The 16,277-nt window shown below is 43.5% G+C and overlaps 1 protein-coding gene across 6 annotated transcripts in view; it reads right to left on the minus strand.

Moving 5' to 3' along the window:
- The window catches only part of EPN1 (epsin 1), a 181,236-nt gene that overhangs the window by 105,027 nt on the left and 59,932 nt on the right, over positions 1–16,277 (minus strand). For 4 of the 6 annotated variants that reach the window (XM_053452582.1, XM_053452580.1, XM_053452584.1 and 1 more), the window contains exon 4: positions 10,642–10,778. In XM_053452582.1, the coding sequence (XP_053308557.1) occupies positions 10,642–10,778 (137 nt within the window). The remainder of the gene's footprint in view (positions 1–10,641; positions 10,779–16,277) is intronic. The other 2 variants (XM_053452583.1, XM_053452581.1) reach the window with 1 other exon arrangement.

Genomic DNA, 16,277 nt, shown 5'->3' on the forward strand with positions numbered 1-16,277 from the left:
TTCTGGTGGCCATCACTCACCAGAGACGTCCGAACATATCTGGCCGCCTGTCACACCTGTGCATGCCAGAAGACCTCTCGGAGTCGACCTCAAGGTCTCCTGCATCCTCTTCCCGTTCCCACGGCTCCCTGGACACACGTGTCGATGGACTTCATCGTGGATCTCCCCAAATCACAGGGTAACACGACTGTCTTGGTGGTCGTCGACCGTTTTTCTAAGCAAGCTCATTTCGTCGCCTTACCACGCCTGCCATCTGTAATGGTCTGATGAGGCAGGACCCCAGATGGCGGAGGTAGCCAGGCCAAACAGGAACCAGAAAGTCAGAGAACCAACCGGGTCAGACAGGTAATCAGGATAAGCCAAATCAGAATCCAGAGACGAGGTCAACAAGCCGAATCAATACCAGGTGAGCAGGAATCAGGAGCCGAATCAGGAGACAGGAACGAGGTCAACAAGCCAAGTCAAACCGGAGCAGTAGTCACAAGCAATGCACAAGCAAATAGCAAAATACACCAACCAAGGGTGATCCAGAAGAGGAATTCCGGGTTTAAATAGGGAGAGGAGGAGGCGTGTCCTGCATTAAGAGGTCAGCCAAGGTTATAAAAGCATGTTACAAATGTAACGTGCAATATTAACTTTTGACCAAACGGTGGTACCCGTTTACCGCGTGGTCGGCCATGCGGTGAAGACGCCGACCGGGTAGCGGTGGTACTCGCTGCCCGGGAAGCCGCCTGAGGAAGCGTCGTGGGAGCAGCCATGGAGCGGGGCCGGAGAGGCAGGTAAGTCCTTACACCATCCTCTTCACAACTTGCCGATGTTTTTATCAATCACATTGTCCGTCTTCACGGTCTTCCGCTCCACATGGTGTCCGATCGCGGTACACAATTCATATCCCGCTATTGGAGACACCTCTGCCAGAGACTCGGAATACAACTCCACTTATCGACTGCTTATCATCCGCAGACCAATGGACAAACCGAAAAGACTAACCAAACACTCAAACAATACTTGCGAATGTTCAGCAACGATAGCCAGGACAATTGGTCGTCTCTCCTGCCGCTCGCAGAGATGACCTATAATGGCTCTCTGCATGAGTCCATTGGATGTACCCCGTTTTTTGCTGCCCTGGGCTATCACCCTGTCATACTGCCTCCTCCGTCTTCTCGTTCCTCCTCCATGGTACCCGCGGTAGACAAACGTGTATCTGACATGGACGCTCACTGGAAGAAACTCCGGGAGGTTCTCCTGAAAGCCCAACTTCGCTATAAACGCTTTGCTGACGCCAAGAGGACTCCACCTCCGGACTATCAAGTGGGCGACCGTGTCTGGTAATCTACGCGACACATCCGTTTGCGGCAACCTTCCCGGACCCTGGGACCTCGTTTTATTGGCCCTTTCCGCGTTCGTGCTAAGCTCAACGACGTGACGGTGTCCCTTGCCTTGCCACCTACCATGCGGATTCCGCGGTCCTTCCATGTCTCCCTGCTGAAACCCTATGCATCCAATCAGTTTACCGTTCCATTCAAGCCTCCAGCCCCGCTTGCCGTCCATGGTCATGAGGAATACGTAGTCGACAGAATCCTTGATTCACGTAGGGTTCGTAACGGCCTTCAGTATCTCGTGGCTTGGAAGGGGTACGGTCCTGAGGAACGGATGTGGGTGCCTGCTCGCTTCGTTCATGCTCCCCTTCGTGTCGCTCGGTTTCACGCGCTCCACCCTCTTCGTCTGGCTCCGTCTCGCTCGGGACGCGCTCCTGGAGGGGGGGGTACTGTCACGCACGCCGCGGTACCTACCTCTGACGCCAGGGCTGCCTCGCCTGGTCCCGACTCCTCCGGCGCTGCAGTCCCCGCTGTACGCACACGGCAGTATCGCGGTCCCGCCTCCTCCACCTCGGCTGGGACCGCGTCTACCTGCCGTGAACGCGCCGGTATGTCCCCCACGCGTATCGAGGGGAACGCGGTTATGACGCGGCGTAGGTCCGCATCGAGCGTACCGCTGCGTATACAGCGTACGCAGCGTACGCAATCTACACAGCGTACGCGGCGTACGCAATGCACGCAGCGTACGCAATCTACGCAGAATACTCAGCCTATGCAGCGTACGCGGCGTACGCAACGTACGTAGCGTACGCTGCACAGCTGTTTGCAATCACTCACCTATTTAAACGCCACTTTTCTATCCTATCTTCACCCGTTCAAAGTGTAATACTGTTTGGGTGTGCTGATTGTTATATATATTCTCGATTTTCTTGTGTACCGACCTTTGCCTGTTTTTGACTACGATTCTCGCTACCTGCCTATGACCTCGGATCTGTTTACCCGTTTTGCTCCTATTCTGCCTGCCTCGACCTCGGATACGTTTGACCTCGCTGCCTGCCTTTGCCCTTTTGATTACGGACTGTATACTGGACTTCTCTACCGTGCTTATCTGCATAGTAGGATCTTTCCTCTCTCCCTGATCCCGTGACACCTACAGAGCACCAGAAAAGCTAGTTGATATAAACCTGATAATAAGGATCATTTAAGCCAATTAAGTATACTACAGACTGAATTGCCAGAGACTGCTAAATATATATTTTCCATAAGACTTAATGTCTGTCTGTTTCGCTGGACTAATGCTGCTTTTATATACGTTCCATATAAGTGCAACAGTTACCTTTTGGACGCAAACAGTGTTAATTACTGAATTTCAGGCCTGATAGGGGCAGGACATTGCCAGCCCCCTGAGCTCTCTTGAACTTACCTATAAAGGCGTATCTCAGAGAAAATTAAGGGCCAGTATAATTTGTAAGGGAGTAGAAGCAGCAGTATTCCTGCTGTATACCTGCTGCCAAGATGGTGACAAGGAAGACCCAAGACAAACCCCTTTCAAAAAGGGAGAAAAAGGCGAAGAACCAGAATAAAAAAAATTAAAAAAAATAAGTGTCTGCTTTTTTCTCAAAAATCTCTCTAAGAAGGGCTAAAGATTAACTCCTCTTTACCAAGGAAATTAGGTAAATACAACCCTCCATTCAAATGCTGAAACTTTGCAATCTGAATCTCCAGGAAGCGAAACTTACTCTGCAGCCACCTCTGATCAGATGTGTCTTTTCTGGGGGAAAAAATGTCGGACCTACAGGACAGGTCTCGCCTTACGTTTCAGAAATATCCTAGAGAAAGTGCCACAGTTCTTACATGAGTTTTTTTGAAAATGTAGGCCTTACTTTCGACCAGAAGAATATGGTCCTGGACAGAGCACACTGAATCTACTTCATCAGAATTGCCAAGAGATGTCATAGCCCACTTTCAAGCAACTATAAAGAGATGGTCCTCAAGGCTGCACGTCAAAATCAGAATGTTGCGGAAAAGTTCTCAAAGTTATTGATCGACCATGACCTTTCATATTATACACACCAAAAACAGAAACTTTTCAGAAATTATGAAACTGCTGGGGTGTGGAAATCTACTTGTCCAAGAGACTAAAATGGTAGCCCAATCTACTTGTCCCTTACAACAATCAATTTTTACTGATACAAAAATTTATTTTAATCAAAGCTGTTCATACGCATATGCCTGGTGCTACTAAATCATTTGGTGTTTGATTTGATACTTTGTTTTGCATTCATTAAATAATAGCTATTATATTAAAGCTTTATGAACAACACTATGTGAGCAGATGTCAACCAGCATAACAGCACTCCTCATACAGATCCCATCATCCTGGGGACTTCACCTCCTGAGTTTCTCCTCACATCCACTAAAATACGGAAGATCTGCTCCCCGGACTCTCAGACATCATATCCGGCGCAGCCACAACACAGCATGGGGAAGAGGCTTCAGTGATGACCTGCCACTAACTGAAGGATAGCCATAGGGCTGCAGCTGGCAGATTGTTTTTTCTATTAATCAAATAAAAATATGCACATTTTTTGATTAACTAAAAATAATTTAATGAACAAACTGGGTGTTAAAAACAAACAGCAGAATAAAAAGCTTTATGAGATTTACATTAACATGTGTGATTGTACTCTCTGCACCCAACACTTATCTCTATCACACTGGCATTTCTCCAATTGCCTTTTTATTTTACTGACATAATAAAAGCTATATTTTAAAGGTTGGAAAATTAATTTTTCGATTAATCGGCTAAAAAAAAAAAAAAAGCAAATTCTTCAATTTAAAATAATGTAATAAACATTTATTTTACCGACATAACAAAAGCTATATTTTAAAAGGTACAAGAACCCAAACACGATATTTCTCAAACTAGGTTTTAATACCTAAAAACTTTTTAGTAGTAAATATTCATATGTAAACTATTTTTTCATATTTAATAAAAGCTATGATTCAGAAAAATGCATTTCTTGTTTTTATTTCCATTTATTTGCCAAACTGCCTCCCCAGTTATGCCTTATACCCTTTATATGCCGCTGTGCCCCCCGATATGCCTTATATCCCTATATGCCACTGTGCCCCCTGATATGCCTTATACCTCCTATATGCACTCCGCCCCCAGATTTGCCTTATACCCCCGATATGCCACTCCGCCAACCAATATGCCATATACCTTCCTATATGCCACACTGTCCCCTGATATGCCTTATACCCCCTATATGCCCATGTACTAACTTAGATCTCACAAGTTCATGGTGCTCCGTCATAGAAGCCCCAGCGGAAGTGAAGGGCAGTAGTGGAGGTTGTCTGCGCGCATCGCACAGACTTCCACTGGCTGCCTGAGTGGAGTATCCTCCATAGCGCAGAAGGGGACCTGGATCCCATTAGGGCTGAAACAACTAATCGATAAAATCGATAATAATCGATTACGAAAATCGTTGGCAACGAATTTCATCATCGATTAATCGAATCGATTTTTATCGATTATAAAAAGAGTTTTTTTTGGGAGGGGGGAGGAGTCAGAAGGGTGTATGGGAGCCACCCTCCCATACACCACTGTGGCTCCTCCCCCTCCCAAACGCCACTCTGCCTCTCTACCCGGCTCCGTTACTGACAATAACGGAGGCTGTCTGTGTGATGCAGACCCCCACCAGCTGACAGAGAGGATGATTCTCACTCAGCCTGTGAGTGTCTGCATCGCACAGACAGCCTCCGTTACTGCACTTCACTTACACTGTGGCTTCTATGAAGCTGCAGTGAAACTTGTCTAGTGAAGATCCGTTGCTGACAGGCGGCAGAGTGGAGTATGGGAGGGGGGGAGGAGGCAGAGTGGAGAGTGGGAGGGGGAGGAGCCAGAGTGGAGTATGGGAGGGGGAGGGGCCAGAGTTATATGGGAGGGGGGAAGAGGCAGAGTGGAGTATGGGAGGAGGGAGAGTGAAGTATGGGAGGAGGCAAAGTGGTGTATGGGAGGGGGAGGAGGCAAAGTGATGTATGGGAGGAGCCAAAGTGATGTATGGGAGGAGGCAGAGTGGAGTATGGGAGGGGGAGGAAGCAGAGTGGAGTATGGGAGGGGGAGGAGCCAGAGTGGTGTATGGGAGGGAGAGGAGGCAGAGTGGAGTATGGGGGGGAGGAGCCAGAGTGGTGTATGGGAGGGGGAGGAGCCACCAGGGTGGTGTATGGGAGGGGGAGGAGGCAGAGTGGAGTATGAGAGGGGGAGGAGGCAGAGTGGAGTATGGGAGGGGGAGGAGCCAGAGTGGTGTATGGGAGGGGGAGGAGCCAGAGTGGAGTATGTGAGGGGGAGGAGCCAGAGTGGTGTATGGGAGGGGGAGGAGCCAAAGTTGTGTATGGGTGAGTTATAGTGGTGTATGGGGGGTATTATGAATTTCAGGGCATATAGGGGGTATAAGGCATATCGATATTAGGCATATCAGGGGGTCATAAAACATCTGGGGGTAAAAGGTATATCAGGGGGCTCAGTTGCATGGAGTATAAGGCATATCAGGGGCACAGTGGCATAACAGGGGCACAGTGGAATCTGGCATATAAGAGGTATAAGGCATATATGGGGGCAGAGTGGCAAGCTGGGGGTCTGATGTGCATAACCGGGGGCAGTTTGGTAAATAAAAAAATTTTAAACAAGGCTTTTTTTCTCATAGTTTTTATTAAATATGAAAAATAGTTAACATATGAATTAATATTTACTAATAACTTTGTATTAAAACCTAGTTTGAGAAACACCATGTTTGGGTTCTTGTAGCTTTTATTATTATGTCAGTAAAATAAGAAGGTGAATAGAGAGAGGCCATTGCAATAAAGAGATGAAAGTGTAAATTGTACGTTTTTTATTACATTATTTTAAATTAAAAAAAAATTGCATTTTTTATCCGATTAATCGAAAAAATAAATCGGCCAACTAATCGATTATTAAAATAATCGTTAGTTGCAGCCCTAGATCCCATTCTCTGGCAGCCGATGGGCTTCTGCGCCTAGACAACCTATACTTCTGCCCTCCATTTCCGCCGGTGCTTCTATGATGGAGGACTGGAAGGTCATGTGACACCGGCACATAGAAGCCCAGAAGCAGAGGTTGTCTGTGCGCATCGCACAGATGCCCACCAGCTGTCAGAGAGGAGGATCCATCCTTCCTGTAGAGCATTTGGATCTTAGTGTTATATGATGTTTTAATGTTATAGGTTGAATTATAAGAGCATTTGCTCTGAAACAACCCTCATCTTGACAATGACTTTCATTATCGATTATACCGGTTAGTTGTTGCAGCCCTAATCACATGTAAACTATTTTTTCATACTTAATAAAAACTATGATTCAGAAAAATGCATTTCTTGTTTTTATTACCTTTGATTTGCCAACCTGCCCCTAGTTATGCACATCTGACCCCAGGCTTGCCACTCGATATGCCTTATACAAGATATGCCTATAACCCCCCAAATATGCCACACCCCCATATATGCCTTATGACCTCCCTATACGCCACTCCCACGCCCCAGACTTACCAATGCAACCCCAGACACGTCGCCCGTGCTCCAGACTCCCTAATGTCTAATGGAGGTAGCCGGTTAACGACTGTGTGATGCGCACAGACAACCTCCGCTTCTGCCCGACACTTCCGCTGGAGCTTCTATAATGAAGCGCCAGAGGGTCATGTGATGCCAGAGCTCCATTATAGAAGACCCAGCAGAAGTGCCGGCAGTAGCGCTGCTGGGGACATATATTCTAGGCCTGCTGCTTTCCCACACGAAGGCTAAATGAAAGAAACAAAAAATAAAAATAAACACCTGCCCGGCGCCCTAGTACATAGCAACTAGGTAGTAAAGTATTCTGCATCGGACCGATTATAGTCCGCACCGGATTTGTGGAATGGTAAAACGGTATTTTACCTAATGAACGGGAATACATGTATTTTAACATTTTTGGTATCTATTAAGCAGTAACTCCCAGGATACCACATTTAAAAAAAAAACCTTGTTTAGAAACAGCGATGCGCGTCATTCATATTTAACCCTGTAAGTTCCAAAATAAATGAAAATACCAGGCATATGAGGTGTTTCCAAAAACAGGACAAATACCTAAATACACTTTTGGAGTTTTTGTTTTGTTTTTTTCTTTTGCACTGGTTATATATAGTTTTTATAGGTAAAACTGAAAATATTTCCTTTTTTCATACTTTTCCCCACATTTTTAGATATTTTTCATACTAAATGATGGTTTATCTGTAAAATCATTACTTCAAAAGAAAGCCCTACTTGTGCTGAAAAAAACAATACATAATGTGTGGGGGTGCACTAAATTAGTTAGTGGGCAATCAGAGTTTAAAAAAGTCATAGCAAAAGCACAGATACGTTCTGGTCCTTTAGCGCAAACATGGTGAAAAAAAACCCGGTCCTCAAGGAGTTAAAACACTCACTCCAGCCCTCACAAAAATAGGGGGGTATTCACAAACAAACTGGAAAGTTCCTGGATCCTCGGAAAGAGGTAGTGGTAAAACATCTCCTGAAGATATCCTCATTAGATCTAGGACTGTTTAGGAAAATGACTAGTATCCAACCATTAATTTCAGTGGAAATCATTGAAGAAAAACTTAGTAGCAATTCAACTGTAGTTCCATCTCTCAAGCTGTAACTTTTCTGATCATTTCCAGTCAGGTTTCAGATGCCACCACAACACAGAAACAGTGATAACCTGAGTGCTAAATGATCTCCTTCTGGCTTGAAACAGAGGTGATTACTCAATTGTAAACCTCTGGATTTCACTGCTGCATTTGACACCACTGACCATGGGATTTTAACCCCCTAATGACAAGACTGTTTCTTACTCGTAGTACACTTTGGGACAAAGGCTCTTAAGATTTTTCAGTGTTGCTGTTTAGCTGTAATTTTCTCTCTCATTTTGTGCACCCACACACAGTAGATATTGTTGCTTTCAGGACAAACAGGGCTTCCTTTAGATACCATTATTTTTATCATATTATCTAATTTACTATATAAAAAAAAATGAAAATATGGTTGAAAGGACTTTTAAAATCTTTTACTCATCTGCAAAAACTAACGAAAAAGACCGATAAATAGATTCTACTATTTTCCTGAGTTTAGTAATACCCAATGCTTTTATTAAAGAGAGTGAGAAACCATGTCTCTCACCCTCTTCCCATGCTGAAACAGAAAAAGGAGAAAAAAAATACTGTTAGTCAATTTAAAAATAATAATTGAAAAAAAAAACAATAAAGTGAGCTAAGTGATTTGCGTTAACAACATGTTCAAGAGGTCCCTGAGAGGACCTCTAACCATTTTAAAAAAATATATATACCGTATTTGCTCGATTATAAGACGACCCTGATTATAAGACGACCCCCCAAAATCTGAATATTAACTTAGAAAAAAAAGAAAGCCTGAATATAAGACGACCCCCAAGGAAAAAAGTTTTACCAGTAAATGTTAATTCATGTAAACTATTATTTTTAATAAAAGCTATGATTGAGAAAAATATTTTTTTTGTTTTTATTTCTTGTATTTTCCAACCTGTCCCCCAGTTACGCACATCTGCCCCCAGGCTTGCCACTCCAATATGGCACGGTGGCCCATGATATGCCTTTTAACCCTCTATATGCCACTGTGCCCCATGGTATGCCTTTTGACCCCCTATGTGCCACTCTGCCTCCAGAAATGCCTTATACCCCTATATCCCATTCTGGCATTTAGGGGGTTAAATGCATATTATGGGGCAGAGTGGCATATAGGGAGGTATAAGGCATTTCAGGAGGCAGAGTGGCATTAAGGGAGTTAAAAGGCATTGTATAGAGCACTCTGCCTCCAGAAATGCCTTATACCCCTATATGCCCCCATTTAACACACACACACACACCCCCTATACCCCCATTTAACTAACTAACACACTCTCTCTCTCTCAACCCGCTGCCCCGGCAACACAGCAGGAAGCACCGGTAAGTGTGTGTATGATGGGGGGGGGTCGGGTGAGAGAGGAGGATCCAGGTCCCCTGCAGCGGTGCGGGGGATCTGGATCTTAGTCTCCTAATCAGACCTCTGTTTGAGGTCTGATTAGAAGACGACCCCGATTAGAAGACGAGGGGTATTTTTCAGAGCATTTGCTCTGAAAAAAACCTCGTCTTATAATCGAGCAAATACGGTATATAAAAAATACAAAAAAAAAATTACAAAAAACCTTACATCCCATTGCCCTAGCACATTACACAGTATAACCCTCCTGCCCCTGTTCACAACCCCCAAACCCGTTAAGCCATAAGCATAAAAATTCTATAAAAAATGTACACCTTATAGTATGTTCTCTACAAGTGCTTGGAAAGCATGGAAAATCTATATAAATTAGGTATTTCTGAAATCAGGACACCTGAATTGATAAACTTGGAGGGGATTATCCATCACTTTACCTAATTTTGTGAGCATTCAGAGGGAAAATTTATAAAAAATTAGGTGTTTTTTTCAAATTTTTGCTAGTTTTTACTAAATTGTTAGCCAATCATCCAACTATGGTATCAAAAGAAAGCCATCTCTCCTTAAAAACACAATATATAGTTTACATGGGTACACTATTCACAGGAAAAGAGAATAATCGCTGAACCGAAATGGAAAAAATTGCTCCAGGACTTGAGGTACCAAAAACCCCTGGGATTGAAGAGGTTAAGGCTTTGCGCATTATTGGGAAGGTATCAAAACAATTAACAACTCTTAAAAATAAACTGGAAGATAAATGAACTGAAATGATGGGATGTTTTCATAGCTTAGCAAAGTTTATCCTTTCAAGGAACCGCTCTGGATCTGCTGAGTTTAGAAGGATTGTGATCTGTACTATAAATTTAGTGCATGTTGAAAAGAAAATCCTGATTTATCTCCTGAGGAAGCCTGTTGTCCGGCAAATTGCGTTGAAAAAGAGAGGGATACACTGTGAAGTTCCTATTTCATGGACGGTGGACTGCCCTGTGCCTGGCTTTGTGCTGATAATTTTCTACACGCTTTCGTAAATTTTATGTTTTATGTCCTTGGAAATGTGAGTTTATTACCTATTTGTACCACTGCTAAGCCTCAATTCCATACCGAGCCACGCTATTTTCTGTTCAAAATATTTTTTTCCCCGATATGGATGTGCACCCCATTTGCAAGAGTGGCAAAGAATATATTTGTAGATAAAGCAAATTTGATTTTAGTGTCTAGTATTAGGAAACAAATATATTTTTTCAGGAAAATTAAGCTAATTTCAACACACATCTAAAATTTACCTTTGCTCTTACCTGCTCCGCTTCTTCTTTACTCATGGCCAGAGCCAGTTGAAGCTGAAGTTCTTCTTCACCACTGCTCTGAGGCCATGCTTGCTCAGCCTCTGTTGTTGGGTTCATAGTTGATGATCCAGAAGATGCTATGTAAATAAGTAAACGACAAATAATCAATATGTGGAATACCTGAAATGGAACTCTCATGCCAAAAAAAAAAGAAAGTTCTCTATGCTTGGGCAAATAATCTTCATTTTGCAGACTGCCAATGCTGCCATCAGGATTCCACCGGACAATCCTTCACCTCACACCAGTGTCTCACTGGAATTAGCAAAGAGCAAAGCACAGGAAGTAGGCAACCCTCGATAAAGGCACAGATAACATTTTTTATTGTGTATCAATATTTCATCAAATGGCAATACAGCTCAATCTAAAAACAGAGGAACGGAAATAGGCCTGACAAGTTTTGCGCAATATCTAGTGCTTAATCATAGGTCAAAACACTGGATTGGGAAAGTTCTTTAATAGCATATTGCTTAGAGGCTTGAACACTGAAGGTTGTGGTTAATTGAACATTTTCCAGTTGGTTTTGCATGGAGTAACCAAAAGGTCTACTCTTTTACCAACTCTTTGAACAATTAAAAGCAACATCTTACTATTTTCTGATGACACAAATCTGGAACATTAAATCATATGTGGATGTCATCTCTATGTGAAAGAAAGTTAGGTGAAAAGAATCGCTACAATTTACGCCCCCCCCTTTTTTCTTAAAAAGCATGCTACTTTTCAAGGGAATGGCTGCTCATTCGAGAAACTATAAACACTTGGAAATTCCTGTGATGTGATACAGGAAGCATACAAGTAGAGCACCCTACGTCCACCCCAAACAACGAGAAAACTGGCCCATTGTTATCGTGTGTAATTTTAGACACATACCACAAATAAAAGTTACAAAAAACATTACATGAGAAAATAGTGCTGTCTAAGGATGCATTAGGCAAAGCATTTGGCAGGTAAGAATAAGGGCTGCAACTCCTGGGCAGACAGCAGCAGTGCCCCCGCGATCACAGGCTGACAAACACCTTGGCAACAGGACACAATTCTGAGTTGCCATGGCAACCTGGGATTTGTCAAGCCCTGCCCCAAACACCCCATTAACCACAACTGCCCCTAAATTAACCCCCACCTCCCCTAACTTTGAGCAGCCCAAATATAAACGTTATACCGTATTTGCTCGATTATAAGACGACCCTGGTTATAAGACGACACCCCAAATCTGAATATTAATTTAGGAAAAAAAGAAAAAGCCTGAATATAAGACGACCCTATAGGAAAAAAGTTTTACCAGTAAATGTTAATTCATCTAAACTATTTTTTTCTTATAAAAGCTATGATTGAGAAAATATTTGTTTTATTTCCTTCTATTTTCCAACCTGCCCCCCAGTTATGCACATCTGCCCCAGAAATGCCTTATACCCCTATATGCCATTGTGCCCCATGATATGCCTTTTAACCCTCTAAATGCCACTGTGCCCCATGATATGCCTTTAAACCCTATATGCCACTATGCCCCATGATATGCCTTTTGACCCCTTATGTTCCACTCTGTCTCCAGAAATGCCTTATACCCCTATATGCCACTCTGGCATTTAGAGGTTTAAAAGGCATATTATGGGGAAGAGTGGCATATAGGGAGGTTTAAGGCATTCAGGAGGCAGAGTGGCGTATAGAGGGTTAAAAAGGCATTTCTGGAGGCAGAGTGGCATTAAGTGGTTAAAAGGCATTTCACAGAGCACTCTGCCTCCAGAAATGCCTTATGCCCCCCCCATTTAACACTCCCCCGCACACACCCCCCAACTTACCGGTGCTTCTGACTTCCCTGTCATCTAGCTGGGGCAGCGTGTAGATCCCACGCACTTACGCTGCAGCCGGAAGGAGGCGTGGCTAGCAGCAGGGGTTGTCTGCGTCCATCGCGCAGACCTTCCCTGACTGTCAGAGATCAGAGTTCCCTGCACCGGTGTAGACATCTGCACGCTGCCCCAGCTACACACCGGGGACTCAGAAGTACCGGTAAGTGGGGCGGGGGGGACAGGAGGATCCAGGTCCCCTGCAGCTGCGGGGGATCTGGATCTTAGTCGTCTCATAGTCAGACCTATTTGAGGTCTGATTATAAGACGACCCCGATTATAAGACGAGGGGTATTTTTCAGAGCATTTGCTCTGAAAAAAACCTTGTCTTATAATCGAGCAAATACGGTACTTACAGTTAGAGGAGTGTCACAGCCATGTGGTTCTGGGAGAAGGAAGGGGCTGGACCAGTTGTCACAGTTATTACAGGGAGGGACTGGTAAGTAGGAACTGCTGCTGTGAGTCACTGAAACGGATTATATAATGAGGGGTATTTTTTGTAGCGTTCGCTCTGAAAAAACCCTCATTTTATAAAAATCAATTCAACTAATCGATAATGAAATTTGTTGGCAACGATTTTCATTATCTCATTATCGATTTTATCAATTAGTTGTTGCAGCCCTACCTCAATCCTTGGCATTTAATTAACCCTAACGACGCCATCAACCATAACTGCCCCTAAGTTAACCCTGAAGACCCCATCAACCATAACTGCCCCTAAATTAACCCCCACCTCTCCTAACTTTCAGCAACCCAAATATTAATTTCATACTCAGATGAACTGCTGAGCAGTGTGGACGCTACAAGGAAATGGGCGGGGCCAATCAGACTGCAGGGAGGGACTAGTAAGTAGTAACTGCTGTGAGTCACACTGAATAAAACTGATTATAAAACTAAGGGTATTTTTCAGAGCATTTGCTTTGAAAAAACCCTCATTTTATAATCAACAAGTGATTCAACTAATCGATAATGAAAATCGTTGCCAAGGAATTTCATTATCGATTAGTTGTTGCAGCCCTAGTAAGAATTCACAGTTCCCTAGCTATATAATAAGGCCATCTCACAGGAAACAAAACCAACTATAAAAAAAATTATATATATATATATATATATATATATATATATATATATATATATATATATATATATATATATATTAGGGCTGCAACAACTAATCGATAAAATCGATAATAATCGATAATGAAATTCGTTGGCAACGAATTTCATTATCGATTAGTTGAATCGATTATAAAATGAGGGTTTTTTCAGAGCAAATGCTCTGAAAAATCCCCCTCATTATATAATCCGTTTAGTCTGACTCACCGTCTCACAGCAGCTCCTACTTACTCCCCCTCCCTGTAATCACTGTGACAACTGGCCCCGCCCCTTCCTTCTCCAGGCCAGAACCACATGGCTGTGACACTCATCTAACTGTATGTATATGTATGTGTGTGTGTGTGTGTGTGTGTGTGTGTGTGTGTGTGTGTGTGTGTGTGTGTATATATATATATATATTTGGGCTACTGAAAGTTAGGGGAGGTGGGGGTTAATTTAGGGGCAGTTAGGGTTAATTTAGGGGCAGTTATGGTTAATTGGGTGTTTAGGGTTAATTTAGGGGCAGTTATGTTAATAGGGTGTTTAGGGTTAATTTAGGAGCAGCTGTGGTTAATGGGGTGTTTGGGGTTAATTTGAGGCAGTTGTGGTTAATGGTGTGTTTAGGGTTAATTTAGGGGATGCTGTGGTTGATGGGGTCTTTAGGGTTAATTTAGGGGATGCTGTGGTTAAGGGGGTGTTAAGGGTTAATTTAGGGGCAGTTATGGTTAATGGGGAGTTTAGGGTTAATTTAGGGGAATCTAAATCCTGGGGGCAGTGAAGTGACATATCTGGGGGTATAAGGCATATACAGTATATAAGGCATATGTGGGGAGGGCAGTGTGGCATGTCTGGGGAGGACGGAGTGGTGTATCAGGGTGTATAAGGCATATCTGGGGGTAGAGAAGTGGCATGTCTGGGAGGCAGGGTGGCATGTCTGGGGAGGATGGAGTGGGGTATCAGGGGATATAAGGCGTATCAGGCACAGTGGCAGATGTGGGAGGCAGCGTGGAGTGGCAGATGTGGGAGGCAGCGTGGAGTGGCAGATGTGGGAGGCAGCGTGGCGTGACATATGTGGGGAGGGCAGGGTGGCATGTCTGGGGAGGATGGAGTGGTGTTTCAGGGGGTATAAGGCGTATCAGGCACAGTGGCATGTGGGGGGTAGAGTGGCGTGGCAGATGTGGGAGGCAGCGTGGAGTGGCATATGTGGGAGGCAGCGTGGAGTGGCAGATGTGGGAAGCAGCGTGGAGTGGCATATGTGGGAGGCAGCGTGGAGTGGCAGATGTGGGAAGCAGCGTGGAGTGGTATATGTGGGAGGCAGCGTGGAGTGCTGTGGGAGGCAGCGTGGCATATGTGGGGGGGCAGCATGGCATGTCTGGGAGGCAGCGTAGCAAGCCTGGGCTCAAATGTGCATATATTGGGGGGCTGGTTGGGAAATAAAGACAAGAAATGTATTATCAAAGTTTTTTTATTCTGCTGTTTGTATTTAACATCATTTGTTTAGTAAATTATTTTAAATAAATGAAAAATTTACATTCATTTTTTTTATCCGATTAATCGATTAATCGAAAAAATAATCGGCTAACTAATCGATTATTAAAATAATCGTTAGTTGCAGCCCTAATATATATATAGAGATATATATATAGAGATATAAAAACAGCTTGCAAGACTCTTCTACAAGGAGTGCTACTGTTTTTTCAAAAGTATGTATGGATTTCCCAGTAGATGTTTTGCAAATCTGCTCAGAAGAAACTCCAGCCATCTTAGTCCAAGATATCACCATAGCTCTGATGGAATGAGCTCAAATGTCACAAGGAGGATCCTTTCTAGCTGCTTTATCAGCTTCCTTGATGAGGTGAACTAGGGAGAACATAGGGGGTACACAGGGAGAAAGGAGGTGGCAAGAATATTGAAATAAAGAGAATGGGAGAGAATGAATTGATTAATGTGTGGATGCATTAATGAATATGTGTAAATAATTTGTGTGAAAGAATAAATGATTGTGTGAATGAAAGTGAATTAGTGAGTGACTGTAAAAGCGTTTGTGTGAATCATAGGTGTATTGATTTGTCAAAAAAGCAAAGATGGTATAAGCAGGGTGTTTATGCACTGGGGACAAAGATGGCACAGGCAGCATGTTTAGGGGACAAAGATGGCGTACGCTCAGCTGTTTGGGGACCATATTGACTCATGCTGGGCTGTTTGGTGACAAAGATGGTACGTCCTATGTATGTGTAATTTGGGTGCTGGTCAGGTTCTGGCTTTGGGGTGTGCGACCTGTGATATATGCCTGTAATTTAAGGGGTTTTATCTATCTGGCATTGATATATACCTGCAAAGCTGGGTTTTGTGTTATTCTGTTGATCTGTATCTGCTATGTTTCCATACATTATTTATGTTTACCTGCAAATATAGGATTTGTATGACTTATTCAGTTGATCAATACCTGGAGTGCTGTTTCCATGTGTTTATTTGATCTATACCTTCACTGCTGAGTTTACATGTGATTTCCAGTTGATCTATACCAGCAATGCTGGGTTTGTGTGCTCTCTTGGTTTATACCTGCAATGCTATGTTTCCATACATTATTTATGTATACCTGCAAATACCTGAACTAGGGCTGCAACTAACGATTATTTTCAT

The sequence above is a fragment of the Spea bombifrons genome, chromosome 12, assembly GCF_027358695.1.
Source record: "Spea bombifrons isolate aSpeBom1 chromosome 12, aSpeBom1.2.pri, whole genome shotgun sequence".
Lineage (NCBI taxonomy): Eukaryota > Metazoa > Chordata > Amphibia > Anura > Pelobatidae > Spea > Spea bombifrons.